This window comes from Canis aureus, chromosome 1 (assembly GCF_053574225.1).
Source record: "Canis aureus isolate CA01 chromosome 1, VMU_Caureus_v.1.0, whole genome shotgun sequence".
Taxonomy (NCBI): Eukaryota; Metazoa; Chordata; class Mammalia; order Carnivora; family Canidae; genus Canis; species Canis aureus.
The window spans coordinates 9,740,079-9,754,762 of NC_135611.1; the positions used below are offsets into that span (position 1 = coordinate 9,740,079).

The following is a 14,684-nucleotide window of genomic DNA, read 5'->3' on the forward strand; positions in this document are numbered from 1 at the left end:
TTTTTTTTTTTTTATAAAAGTTAGCACTTTTTCTAAGACACTTTCAAACTTTTGATTCAATTTTCTCATGGTTATCCTATTATTCTTCTAGTTGTTGAACTGATACTGGTAAATTATATACATATTCTTTTTATTTTTTTAAGATTTTATTTATTCATGAGAGAGAGACACAGAGAGAGAGGCAGAGACACAGGCAGAGGGAGAAGCAGGCTCCACGCAGGGAGCCTGACACGGGACTCGATTCTGGAAGGTAAATTATATTTTTATAACTTTTTATTTTTTTTGTCTACTCTTTAATTTTTTCTATACTGTAGACAAAATTTGCTTATCTCTTTAACCTCTTCTGTCTATATCTATGTCCTTGTTTTGGTCCTAATATTAATATAATTACACTGAATATGCAACAAATGGCAACATAATCAAAATAACTGTCTTCCTATCATCCCTTTAAAGATTTCTCAGTATGGGTATTCTTCCCCTGTCTCTGGATGAAAATTCTAACAAGTCCATCTAGATAAAAGATCTAATTAAGCTGAAAAACCAGTTCAATTATTTTCATACTGAGTCCTAATATTAACAAAATTCTGAAACAGATTTATCATCAAAAAAATTCCTCCCTTCTCCTGAGACTTAGGCTGGAAACTTGCTGTGGGACTGGAGGGGGGGGGGGGGGGGCTTGAATCACCTCTGTTTTGCCTTTCCCAGTTAGTGAACTGGGCTTAGTGAATCATTCAAGGGTGGTATGTTGAGAGAGAACATGAGATAGGTGCAGGTGTTCTCTTCCCTGAACTGAGTCCCCTTGAATTGGCTTCCCTTCTCTGGGAGTAAAGGATGATTTAGCCGGCCTCTTGGAAAGGGGCCATGATTTCTGGATGCTTTGGTATTTTCTCATTTTTTTCATTCTTTCTTGTATGTTATTTCTGGATTCACTAAAACATGAAATTTGTCCATTTTATTACTTCAAAAAGCACGTTGGGACTTCTTTTGAGTCTACTGTATCTTTTTTCCCTCTCTGAAAGAGTTAACATATAAAGCCTTTAAGACACTGACTAATATATAAGCCTTATACGTGATCACTCTTATAACCCACTAGGAAGTGAACTGTAAAAAAAAAGGAAATGAACCATATCAGGGTCCATTTTGCTCAATGCTATGCTCTCAGTACAGAGTTTCTGGCAAATAAAATCGAACATCCCTGTGTATCTTTTATGTCATCCTTCCCTTTTTTTTTTTTGAAATTTACGATTTTTATTTATTTGAGAGAGAGTGAACATAGAGTGGGGGAGGAACAGAGGGAAAGGGAGAAGCAGACTCCCTCCTGAGCAGTGAGTCAGACGTGAGGCCCCATCCTGGAATTCTGGAATCCTGACCTGAGCAGAAGGCAGGTACTTCAGCAACTGAGCCATCCAGGAGCCCATCCTTCCTTTTTCTAAAGTCTTTTCATCTACTTCTTAAGGAGAATATCCAGTTAACTAATTTTCATTTCTCGCATTCTAAAATATAAAAGATATTTACACCTATAAATTTGCACAGATTTTGCTGCAACCTACAATTTTAATAGGCATGTTTTTTACTTCTAAGTATATTTTAATTCTTTTTTTTTTTTTTTACAAAGACATTATTTAAAAGTGTTTTTAAATTTCCAGATTTAGGAGGTTTTATCTTATATAGATTTATAATCTTACTGTGTTGTCAGAAAACACACTGATAATACATTTTTTCAATCTATTGAAAATAATATGATAGGTTTGTAATTTCCCTTAATGTATGTTATAGTATGCATTCGCTGCTTATTTAATAGTTTGTTTTCAAACTTTTGTTCCCAAAACCTCTGTCCATTCTTAAAAATACATGAAGATCTCCAAAGACCTTTCTTTAATGTGGGTTATGTCTAATTATGTTTACCAAATTTTAAATTAAAATAGACATTTAAAGGGATCCCTGGGTGGCGCAGCAGTTTGGCGCCTGCCTTTGGCCCAGGGCGTGATCCTGGAGACCCGGGATCGAATCCCACGTCGGACTCCCGGTGCATGGAGCCTGCTTCTCCCTCTGCCTGTGTCTCTGTGTCTCTCTCTCTCTGTGACTATCATAAATAAATAAAAATTAAAAAAAATAGACATTTAAAAAAGTATCATTTAACACTAACAATAAAACCATTTCACGCCATCAAGAAAAAAACTACAAAGAACTTGATTTTATTTATAGATTTTTTTTTTTACTTAATATATTTTATACAGAACAATCTAAAAACGAATGGCATTTTCTGGATTTATTTTCCTTCAGGGCTAAATGAGATCTGAAGGCCAGAACAACAGCATCACCTGGGAACTTGTAAGAAATGCAAATCCAGACCCACTGGTTCAGATTCTGTAAGGAGTATTCAGAAACTGTTTTAATCAAAGTAAATGATGCTTAGTACAATTTGAGAAGCACTATTTAACACCATATAATGATCACTTTTCCATTAAAAAAAAAAGCCATAGATTTATTTCTCTTAAACTTTCATTGCTAGAGTTATATATACAGAAAAGTACACAAACTGTAAGGGTAAATAAAGCTCAATGCATGTTCACAAAATGAACAGATCTGGGTAGCAGGGTTCAGATCAAGAAAGAAAACATTCAGGATCCCTGGGCGGCGCAGCTGTTTGGCACCTGCCTTTGGCCCAGGACGTGATCCTGGGGGCCCGGGATCGAGTCCCACGTCGGGCTCCCGGTGCATGGAGCCTGCTTCTCCCTCTGCCTGTGTCTCTGCCTCTCTCTCTCTCTCTCTGTGACTATCATAAATAAAAAAGAAAAAAAAAAAGAGAAAACATTCCTTGTACCTCTGCCTTCTAACACTATTAATTTCCCTGATTTTAAGCTTATGTGCATAAAATCATACAAGCAGTACCTTTCTTAGGCTGGGAAAAACCCAACCTAACTCCCAGGGAAACTGATCAAACATTTGTACCATTAGTGAAAACAGGATGACTGAAAGGGGAAGGGGAGGGAGGGAGAGAATCCTGGAGCAGAGAGAGGTCTGGGAGGCAGCGTGGTGCTAGAATAAGACCAGCTCCGGAGTCTGAAACTTTGTTTCAAATGGCAACTCCACCCTCAAAACCATTAAGCAAACTACCTCTTCTGTGCCCCAGGATCTATAAAATTCCTACTTTGAGAACCTGTAGGAGATTTAAACACTTTTGTATGTTAAAATCAAAGTAAACTAGACAACCAAAAAATGTTTGAATCTGCTGAAGGTCTGCAATGGATCCTGCGCTGTATTCATAAAGCAGGTGAAATCTCGGGCTTGCTCTCAATCAGATCACAATGTAACCTTTCAGTCATTAGGAGTAGAATTTTCTGAGATCTCTGCCTGTTGGAATTTTGAACCTCAGGTGACCTGCCTGACATCATAATTTATTTCTATTCCCAATAACGCATGTTCAATGACTGACTTAATCTAAATCCTCTGGAATTTTAGGTCCTATAAAAATGTCATTTACACTGGATGTAGTGATTGCAGAGCCGCCATATGAAAAAATACCTCGTTTTTACACTTTTGTCGTGTAGGAGGAGATAGCAAATATTTCACAGTATTTCAGTCTTATCAAAAAGAACCAGAAAACAGGAACAAATCATCAAAAAAAAAAAACTGTATATCTTAAGATCAACTTCATTGTTTCAGGTTCCGAGAGAAGTCTTTAAGATGGGGCTCTTTTAGTTGGCAAAATCGCATTAGTGGAGCTTCCTACTAGTTTCGCAAACAGGTTCAGGGAAGATGCCAAACTTATTTGGAGACACGCGGAAGCTCACACACGAATCCACGGCCTTCCATCTTTCCACGCGCTGCTAACACCCACCTCTTTCCACGAATTTGATCGCTGCTGCACAGGAGCAGCAAGTGAAAACAAATCTGGCAGCATCAAGCCCCCAGGGCGGCGGCGTTTCTCTCCCGTTCCCCTCCAAACTTAGCGGGCATCTCGCCTCCCGGAAGCGCCCCCAACTCCGCACCGGCTCCGGCCCCACAGGAAGGCGCCCGCGCGCTCGGTTCCCACGCTCCCGGGGGCAGCGGGGAAGCGCACAGATTTACGTCGCGACTGCGCAGGCGCCGCAGTTCCGCGCATGCCCAGAGGCGGAGGCCGGCGGGGTCCTGGGAGGGTAGCGGCGGCCGCCTGCCCTGCCCCGCCCCCGCCCTCCGCGCCAGGCTTCCCTTCCGCGCGCCCGCGGCCAGCTTCCCTTTCCGGCGGTGCCAACTGCGGCCGCCCGCGTCTCTGCTCCGGGGCCTCTGCAGCTCTCCCTGCGGCGAGCATGGCGGCTGGGACGCTCGGGGCCGGCCTGCGGCTCTGCGCCACAGGTAAGGCCGCGCGGGGGCGGGCGCGCGCGGGGACCTCTCCGGGGGGCGGGCCGGGGTCCCCCGCCAGGGTGCCGACGGCTGTGGCGTCCGCCGGGAGACCCCCGGCCGCTGTGGTCCTTCCCCCAGCGCGGCCGCGCGGGGACCCGCGCCAGGAAAAGATGCTCCTGCCTCCCGTTCGGTCCTTGGCTTCGTGGGGCAGGAAGTTTCCGTCGCGCCGCCTGCACGGAGAGGCGTGGGGGCCGCGCCACCCCAGCCTGCGGCCACGCCTGGCTTGGGCTGCGGGCTCCGAGGCCTGTCACGTCCGGAGGATTTTTACCCACCTGGGGGCTGAGAGAGATGCCCGAGGACAGGCCGCGGTGGGGTCGCCGGACCGCGCGGCGTGAGAAGCGACGGCAGAGTCGGGGCTGGCCTTTCCGGCGTCGCACGCCCGGTCCTCGCCGCCGCCGCCGCCGCCGCCGCCGCCGTGTGTTCGCTTAGAATCCCCGTGACGCCCCCTGCGTGCCAGGCTGTGAGGACGCCGAGCGCTGCAGGTGTAGCTCGGGCGTGACACGCCGGTGAAGTCGAAAAAAGCTAAAACGGCATTTTGAATGGCCGCTGGAGTTTATACAGACGAGGAGGTAATTACTACTGGAGAAAGAGAGAAGAACGAGTTCTCTGCTTAAAAAAAAAAAAAAAAAAAGGTGGAACGGCAACAAGGAAAAATAAGGGAATAAAAACATGTTGAAAGAGAACCTCTGTGCCTCAGATTTATTAGCCTATATAAACCTTGCGGGTCACGGTATAGTTGCTGACAGAGCGAATATTTCCTGAAGGGATCAACTACTTAGGCTTATGCATTGTTTGTGCCTTGGGATGGATCAGTGATGGGTTTTATGGTAGATTGTAAAAAATCAAAAACATTTTACAGATGACTAAGCATGTAGCATGAAACAAGTAATAAGTCAGCGTTTATTGTAAACGTTTTGTCCTCTTATCCTCTTTTTCCAGTTTTTTTACTGGATATGGCTTTCAGTAAAGGATTTGTACAAGATTTGGATGAATCGTAAGTATATTTGTATTTTAAATAGTATTTCGACTTTTTAAAATTCTGGTATCATCTAAATATTTCCATGGATCTGGTCTTTTAACAGTTAACAGTAATGAGCGATGTTTATGTGGCACTAACGTTTTCAGAAGTTGTCCCGAGTTCTATTACATACATATGTATGGGGTTGTGCTCTATGGAGTTTACTAACTGTTCCATATTCTGTTTTATCATTTTTTGTTGTATTCGGGAGCCGGTGCTGGAATTTAGTAACTACCGTATATTTGTTTTCATAGAACCATAGCATTAATCATGATGCATTGCTTAGAGTAGGTGAGGAGTACAGCTCCAGACAGACCAAATATCCTATGTGTGGTCTTTCAGGCCTGACCATAGGCAATTTCAAGGCTTTTCCTGGCAGGCCTTAGGAGGGAAGCTGTTCTCCCCACACCAGACTTGGTGCACAGCCAGCGTGTTGCAGTCTCTGGAGGGAGTTGTAGTCAGAGACTCAGGGCCCGAGGCTAGTTCACGTGCATATTTGAATCTCTAGCCCCAGGTTGCCTCTTCCAGAGGCCTCCTTAATTGGGGGCGTCACCTGGGGCACTTCCTGGGCATCTCTGCTGAGATCTTATCTGGGGGCTTGGCTGAGCCACTCATCTTCGCTTGGAGTCAATACTTTTCCACTGCTATCCCTCTTCCTCTTTCATTCTCCTGCCCATGGGTTCATAAAAAGGCAGAAACCTTTGGTTCAATGCTCCTCTGCAGTGAAGTAAATTCTTTGGTCTACGCTGCATCCACCTGACCCTTGCCTGGTACTGTTCCACTCGGAAAAATGGAACATTGAGGAGCTGGCACCTTTTTTATTTTTTTGGCCTGTTGGCTTATGTTGTCAGTGAGTGAATAAAGGCTTATTACTTTCAGTTTTGCGTGTTGTCCTAATTAACTACCTGTACACAATAAAATTGGTACAGTAGCAAGTGGTCATATGAACACACTGCTGTTCTAGAAGAGCAGAAATCCTGAGGATCCCAGGGAGCACTTTATTAGCTGTGCTGAGTGATAGTAGGTTCTGAAGGGAACCGTTGTAGTTTTTTTATTTTGTTTTTTTTAAGATTTTATTCATTCATGAGAGAGACAGAGCATGCATAGCAAAGAGCATGAATGGGGGCGGGGGGGGGGGGGGAAGAGGTAGTGGGAGAGGGAGAAGCAGACTCCTCGCCAAACTGGGCACAATCCCAGGACCCTAAGATCAAGACCTGAGGCAAAGGCAGATGCTCAACCATCTGAGCCACCCAGGTGCCCCTGAAGGGAAAAGCATTGTTAACATGAAGGTAATCTTGTTAAACTTGAGGGTCTTGAGGGCTGTGTCACTATAGACTTCCTCTTTTAGAATGCCCTCACGGTGGAGAGTATGAGGAAGCATATGAGCAGGCACAGACATCTTTCTCAGCTGGGTGCTCTTTGAACTTGACAGGTTTGGCCCTCTGTGACAGGTTTCCTGTTACCGAAAACCATGGCTGGCCTGCTCTCACAGAGGTGGTAGTGGTCCTGTGAGCCATCTTGGTGATCCCTTGGGTCTGCATGGAGGGATTAGGAAACTGCAGATAATGAGACAGTTACACAGACTCCGATTTCTAGGTTTCTCTCTAATGTTCCTGCTTGTTACCAAGTCCATGTAAGCCTCCTCACCTAATCCATTCAGTCTGTGACACAGTCCACGTCTTAACTGAGAAATATCCAGACACGGAAGAAGCAGCCACCCCTAAGACAGCAAAGATTGACAAGCACAGAGACTGACATAAGCGTGGGAACTGAGCACCCTTTCTTGGGCAAACCAGGTGTGAGCCTTTCTGAAAAAAAATCTCTAGGTCTGTTTGTTCAATAATGGGGTCTCAAAGGAGGATATTAATCGACTCCTCACCAGACCCCTGATGGCCAGATATTAAGTCATGAAGAGTCTGATGGGCAGTACCACTGGGGTCTGTATGATGACAGCCCTTCTGTCACTAGTAGTATCCCCGCCAGATGAGTGGAGGAACACTGAAATATTTACTCAGGCCTTGAGTAGGTATTAGGTTGAAGTTTCTCTGTCCTAGTGGTAGACTGGACATCCTGTGCCAAGGTCAGAGTTCATGGGAGAATTATACTTCTTGGGCCTTTTGGATATCAGTGCACAAGTGAGTGTGATCTCTACTTCCCCCTGCTTCCAGGATGAGGAGGATACATATGCCTCCCAGGTTTGAGTCTGTGATGACCTATATAGGCACGTTTGCCCAGCTGGACTCAGGATGAGTGCTTTCAAGCCCATCCTACTAAATGTGGTATTGTTTCTGTGTACTCCCATTGGTCTTTGTCCCTGAGCCCCAATGGGAGTTGCCATTATTAGGACCATTTTAGTAGAACATGGGGAAGACTACAAACCTACTCAATTACTAGCTCCAAAATAATATTGTCTGCCTGGTCAGTCAAAAGGAAACAGTCATCTTGGCTGCTAAGCTGAAGAGAGACAAAGTGCTCTGTGAGACTTAATTTCTCCACTCAGTAGTGCCGTCTGGCCTTTGTACAAGGCCTTGGGTACCAGGTGACTGGCTGCTGGTTATAGGTCTCTCAATACCAAAGTATTGCTCTTGCCAACTGTCATCATGAAGAGGCTGCTACTGGAGGTAGCTTGGTCTGTAGCAGTTAACATTGAAAATGTCTTTTCCAGCACTCCACTCTTGTGGGTTGATCAGGGCAGTTTCCTTCATGTGGGATGAATTTCAGCATACCTTTAATGTCCTGCAAGGCAGGTTAATTCCCCATCTGTCTGCTGTCAATGGGTAGACCATGATCTGGAAAAAGTTGTGCTTCTGGAGGGAGTATAGGCTTTCTGTTATGTTGATGACAACCTCCTAGAGGACCTAGACAGGGCACTGCCCAGCAAGGACTGGATGCCATGATGACTCAAAAGCAGCAGTTGTGGTTGGGCATTAACATAGATGAGGTACAAGGACCTAGTTTCTGAGCCTGATCTGGGAAGCGGTACATCATATATTCCAGAGGAGATCATTATTAAACTTTTGACTTTTTTTGACCCAAGAAATAAAAATAAAGAGGCCCAGGGATTGGTGAGCCTATTTGGCTACTGATGCTGTCATATAGCCCTGTGAGGATTTTAATGGCTACCAGAAGGCCTGCTGCTCTTGAGAGGGGCCCCAACCAACAGGATAGGCCCTCTAACAGGCTACCAACCCTGCTCCTCTCCTGAGCCTCACTGATCCCACATCTGCTGTTTGAATTACACATGTCAGCAAACTCTCAGTTCACTGATCAGAGCCTATGGCAGGAGGACAACACTGTAGGTCAGCATGGACCAATTCAAGTTGGCTGAAAGGTACATGCCCTTTGAGAGACAATTATTGGTCTTGGATGAGTGCAGTACTGGGTTCACAGATAGAAATTCCCATTCATGTTGCTAAGTAGGGCCAGCTATTGGTCTCTAGTGAAGTGGAAATGGAACTTATAGGAGCCCAACTGGAATCTTTCAAATCCATGAAAAAGTCTCATGAGTGCCCCTCCACCACCCAGGAATAACATCGAAGGAGGTGTTGCCTACTCTGGCCCACTGGGGACCCAGACAGACCTCCCAGACCACCCGTGGGCCTGGGCACTAATGTCTTCTCTGGGTTAACTTGTAGGAATTTGGTGTGGCTACCATCCAACCTGAAAGAAACCTGTCCTTCACCAAAGCAAGCAGGTGCACAATCAGTTATCTCCTGGATCCACCAGAGGATAGCCCATGGAAATTCACACGTCATCCTAGATGAGGCTGGCAGTACAGGGGCTGCCACTGTGGTGAGAAGACACGAAAATAGCATGAAAAAGCCAATCCACTTGTCAGACCCTAGTCAAGGCTAAAAATACTGCCCCAGAACAGTTTCCTGCAAGTGAGTGGACTAGGGCATCCTTAGCAGATAGAGCAGATGGGGCCCCTTATGTCGTCAATCATATTCCAGTAGATCTTGATATTGTTTGACACTTTGGGTTTGGCCCAGCCATTTCCATACATCCCAGTGACTCCAGCCACAGTCTCCAGGCCCTGCAAGACAACATTTGTTTCCTCTCCAGGTTCCCCGAAACACTGCATCTGATAACAGTCCTGGAATTTATGCTCAGGCTACGCATCAGTTGCCTAGTCATGGGCATACAGCAGATCTCTGTGCTCCATGTCACCCCTGATCCATAGGGGTACTTGAGCATTTTAATGAACACTTGAAGTACAGGCTTAATCAGCTGATGGGAGGGGACAAGATTACCCCAGTTTGGATGTCCTATGCACTAGTGTTGGCTGGTTGGCCTGGTTGTCTGTTCCCCTTCCTTCAATGTGACAATCACTGACTCTGTAGCCTCAGCATGGGGGATGGGGGTGGCTATAAATTACCTCCATAGACTTCAGCTCCTTCCCAAAGATTCAGATCATTGAAAGATGAAAATGGCTACTAAACACCAAGGACTGGGAGACAGTAACTTTTTGCATTTACCACTGGGTGCAAAGTATGGGTCCTCCCCTCAAGCGTAGTAACCATTAACTACAGGTTTGTAGCTCAGAAGTTTACTTAAGGTGGCGATGCTGCTTGGCCTGGATAGCTCCATGGATCAATACCAGTATATAAAATAGAACCTTTTACTAAACCTAAGAGGAGCAAAGGCTCCAAATCTTAGAAGATTTGGCTTTACCAACCTGGGAGGTTGATTAAGGGTGCTATCCCTGCCCATGTCACAGGAAAGACTGTGTCACAGCTGGATAAGATAGGAGTGCCCCGTTGGACTGAAGAGCTCAGATACTGGCCAGGTATTCTCTAAGTCTTAACTGTAAGTTCAAGAATCTTACTAAATATTCTCATTAAGAATTTTTGTCATTCATTCAGTATAGGTTAAACATAGGTCACTTTGCAAGGTACTAAGAGATGAAACAAGCGTATTTATGGTTGGGTAATATGTGAGTACAACATGTGAAAATTGATAAGAATCCTAAAGAAGATAAAGATGATGTGGAGAGATTGTTTCTAGTGGTGAAGAATTTAGGAAGGCATTAGGGAGTAAGAAATGCATTTAGCTGGATAGGGTGTGAACATGAAAGAATGTAGAAAGTCAAATAAACATTGTGAATTCAGCTGTGATAAATACCATGGGTTGATTGGAAATCATAGGATGCTTACATTTGAGTAGAAAGATAATTGGAGCCAGCACATAAGTACATAAAGCAATTTATACTTCTTTTTGCAGGTGGTGGAAGGGGACCTAGAAGGTGTCAGATAAGAGTAACATTATCAGATGATCAGAACTATGTATAGGAAAATTCTTTAAATGTAGGCTGTTGTGACAGGGGGTCCCCAGACTTGGTTATTGGCCATGAAACACTCAGAGGACTTGGCCTGTTGTGGAAGTCACAGCTATGATTTATTATAGTGAAAGGGCCCAAAGGAAAACCAACAAAGGGAAAAACCAGTGTGGGGTGAATTCTAGAGGAAACCAGGAACAAGTTCCAAGAGTCCCTTGCTGGTAGAGTCACATAGGATGCACTTAATTCCTCCATCAGGAGTTGTGACCATATGTGTGAAATGTTCTCTTCCAACAAAGCTCATTAGAGACTCAGTGCTTAGGGATTCTTATTGGAGGGTGGTCATGTCAGGACCTTCCTGCCTAGTCTGGACCAAGATTTCAGACTCCTAGAAGAAAAGCAGGTGTTCATCATAAAAGCACATTGCATAGCATTGGAACAGTGAACCATCTTATCGGGTAATGGTGGAAACCCTCCTGGAATTCAAGTTCCCGGATGCCAACCAAGGGCCAGTCTTACAAGCTGACCTTTCTAAGGGTAGTAGCCTCAGATTAGCCTAGTTAACTGGAATGCATGGGGGTTGGTGGGATAGAGGGGCCCAGAACTGAGGTCTATATCTGTGTCTACCAAGTCCCACTTCTTTTTCTTCTTTACTCCTGATTCTTAGTTCTCTACTTTTTTTTAAAGATGTTTAATGGATAAGATTTAGAAGTCGTGTAGTAAAAATTCTATGTAAAAATTTGTTGAAAGAATTTGTTTCATTCTCCGATATTTACTGATTATCCTCACATATTTTAAGGTAGAAATAAACATGCAAAGATTTGTTTTCTCATTTTTGTGTTTTAGGTTTAAAGATAATCGGAAAGATGACATTTGGCTTGTAGATGTGAGTATGTAAATTTTTAAATTTTTGTGCTCATTAACTACCCATGCCATTTTAAGTATTTCCTATTCTCCTCCACACAGATATAGTTATGTATGATTAGTGTTTATGTATATTATTCAGTTTTTGTCACATAGTATTATATAGGTTATTAAATTAAAATGAATCTCAGGGCCTTAAGGTTCCTACAAGGGAACCTGTTTTTGCCGAAATTCTGAAGAAGTCAAAATATGGATTATGTCTGAGGGAGATTGTGATATGATAAAGAATTCACTCTTCTTGTTTCATATTATCCAAGAAATTACTAAATAGCACTTGACAGTAAAGTCCTATTTTCATCTTAATAGGGAACAAAGTCAGATTTTCATCTTCCTTCCTTTCCTTACTTTCAAGTTTGGAATGTATTTAAACCTCGTGTTGTTTGGGATTCCTTTTAACGTGTTGCAGTAAAAAAGTAGAGTGGCAGCAGAGGAGATGAAATGAGAAGAGCAGAGTTGACAGTTGCTGAAGGCAAGCTATGGGGCAAGAGTCCATTGTTTAATTCTTGCTCTCTCCTTTTGTGCATGTTTGAACATTTCTATAGTATAATGTTAAAAAGTAGATAAATCTGGGGCAGCCCCGGTGGCGCAGCGGTTTAGCGCCGCCTATAACCCGGGGAGTGATCCTGGAGACCCAGGATCAAGTCCCATGTCAGGCTCCCTGCGTGGAGCCTGCTTCTCCCTCTGCCTATGACTCTGCCCACCCCCCCCCCCCCCGTCTCTCCCTGAATAAATAAAATAAATAAATCTTAAATAAATCTTTAAAAAAAAAAGTAGATAAATCTTACCCATGAAAGTACAACGAGCAGTTTGTTACACCATTTAACTAGAGGAACCTATATCCACCCCAGTGCCCTGGTGGCCCTGAAGAAAAAAGGAACTGTAGTTTTAGTTTAAGTAACCTGACTTGTCCCTATGCCAAACCAGTCATTTTACTGACCCCCATGCCTTACCAGTGGTTATGCTTAAAGCAGCAAAGGTACCTACTGTGTTGGGGTTTTTGTAATAGAAATAGACTGAGGTACATCATGAACTATTTTGGGATGTGGGGGGGATTTATGTGTATTTGGTGATTTCATACACTGACTTTAAAGCAAAGCTGTTTTTGTTGTAAATTATATCTGTTTTAAATAGGAATCAGTAATTTTAAATGAATATAAGGTAATAGCAGTGTTGAGGTATGTGCTAGGAGTTAAACTAAGCAGTGTTGGGATCCCTGGGTGGCGCAGCGGTTTAGCGCCTGCCTTTGGCCCAGGGCGTGAACCTGGAGACCCGGGATCGAATCCCACATCGGGCTCCCGGTGCATGGAGCCTGCTTCTCCCTCTGCCTGTGTCTCTGCCTCTCTCTCTCTCTCTCTCTCTCTCTCTCTATGTGACTATCATAAATAAATAAAAATTAAAAAAAATAAAATAAAATAAAATAAGCAGTGTTGAGGTATGTGCTAGGAGTTAAAATAATTAGATTCATGTTTTGTGTTTTACCTTTTATTATGAAACTGCTTTGGAAATTATATTTAGACTTTGTATCTAAAACGACTGTTCATCAGATCATTAATCAAAGAGATTTCTTTAAAAATTAAGATTGCTATACACAATAGCGCAACATTTTAGTGGCTGTCTTTTCTTTTTCCCCCAACAAGTTTTATGCACCATGGTGTGGCCATTGTAAAAAACTGGAACCGATTTGGAATGAAGTTGGTCTTGAGATGAAAAGCATTGGTTCTCCAGTTAAAGTTGGAAAGATGGATGCTACTTCCTATTCTAGTAAGCATTTTCTCAGTTTATTGTTTTTTTTACTGTTCTCATACTGAAAGTGGTTTAATTACGTGAAGGAGTATTCAAGGTAGGAGGAAGAAACACTTATTTTTTGCTCAGATGAATTAAGGTTATCTTAATAATTGAAGATTGTATACTTTATGAGTTAAGTGAATTAGCCACCAAATGTGTAATATGCAGTATATGTTAATCTTGTGCCTAACGGTGTATAAGCCATTGTTCCTATTGAGCCTGCTTGAGATACTCTGTTTACCTGAGGCAACTTCTGAAATTTGGGTGTTAAACTGTTGACATTGCTGTGTTGACTTCAGAATGAGAGTTGTCTGAGTAGCCAGAGATGACCTATTAGAGGAATAAACGGGGACCTACAAGGTGAGGTAGAATAAATACAGTGGAGGATCAGGAAAGTTATTCACATTCGAGAGAAAACCTTAGAGTTGAAAATGAGTTTAATAAGTATGTTGCAGAGGATAGAATGTCTTAAAGCAGAGATTGACAAACCACAGCCCGTGGACAGGATCTGGCCCACTGCCCACGTTTGTAAAGGGAGCTGTATTGGAACCTGGCCACACTCATTTGTTTACTGCTGTCTGTGCCTATCTTCAAGCATCAGTGAGTAAGTTGAGTTGTAACAGATTGTTTTCCCTCAGTGCCTAAGCTACTTGTTATCTGACCTTTTTCAGAAAAGTTTACCAATGCCTATATTAAAGGATTTGAGAAAAGAAGAATTTAAGTTTAGAGAAGTATGAAGTATAGAAATTTGGAAAGAGCATGGCTTCAGAAAGCAGACCTGAATTCAAATCCTGCTTCTGCTTGCTACTTTTGCCATGTAACATGGGGAAAGTTTCTTAACATCTCTAAGCTTTGATGTCCACATTGGTAAATATTTAATTATCGTGTGTCTTTCATTGGTTTTTTTGAGATTTGAATGATGTAGCACCTGTAAAGTCCCTTGTAGTATTCAATACATATAGGTTCCCTTTTCCTTGAATTGATGAAGAAAGTAGAATTATATAATGTACATTTCTTTTTAGGAAATCAGGATTGTGTTCAGGATACAGCTTTGGAAAAGGACAGGCCTATGCCTTAATCCCAGATCTGGCATATGCTACTTCTGGGGCTTTGGAGAAGGCCTTAACCTCTCAATTTTAGTTTCTGTCTATAAATGGAGGAGTAATAATCTTGAAGGTTGTGTGGATTGTATTAACACTTCATATTCAAAACCCCTCACACAATGGCTAGTGCATATAACATGAAGTATAAGACCAGATTTTAGGGGTCCCTTGTGTCATAAAGTTTTGGATTTTA

General features: G+C 43.1%; 1 protein-coding gene across 5 annotated transcripts in view; it reads left to right on the top strand.

Moving 5' to 3' along the window:
• Positions 1–4,098: 4,098 nt before the first annotated feature.
• TMX3 (thioredoxin related transmembrane protein 3) overlaps positions 4,099–14,684 on the top strand; it is a 44,309-nt gene continuing 33,723 nt past the window's right edge. For 3 of the 5 annotated variants that reach the window (XR_013373320.1, XM_077885585.1, XM_077885780.1), the window contains exons 1-4: positions 4,099–4,335; positions 5,323–5,377; positions 11,526–11,565; positions 13,241–13,364. Coding sequence is in view for 3 of the 5 variants with exons in the window: in XM_077885585.1 (XP_077741711.1) it covers positions 4,104–4,335; positions 5,323–5,377; positions 11,526–11,565; positions 13,241–13,364 (451 nt within the window). In the remaining 2 variants the exon portion in view is untranslated. Of the gene's footprint in view, positions 4,336–5,322; positions 5,378–11,525; positions 11,566–13,240; positions 13,365–14,684 lie in introns of those variants that run through there. The other 2 variants (XM_077885653.1, XM_077885739.1) reach the window with 2 other exon arrangements.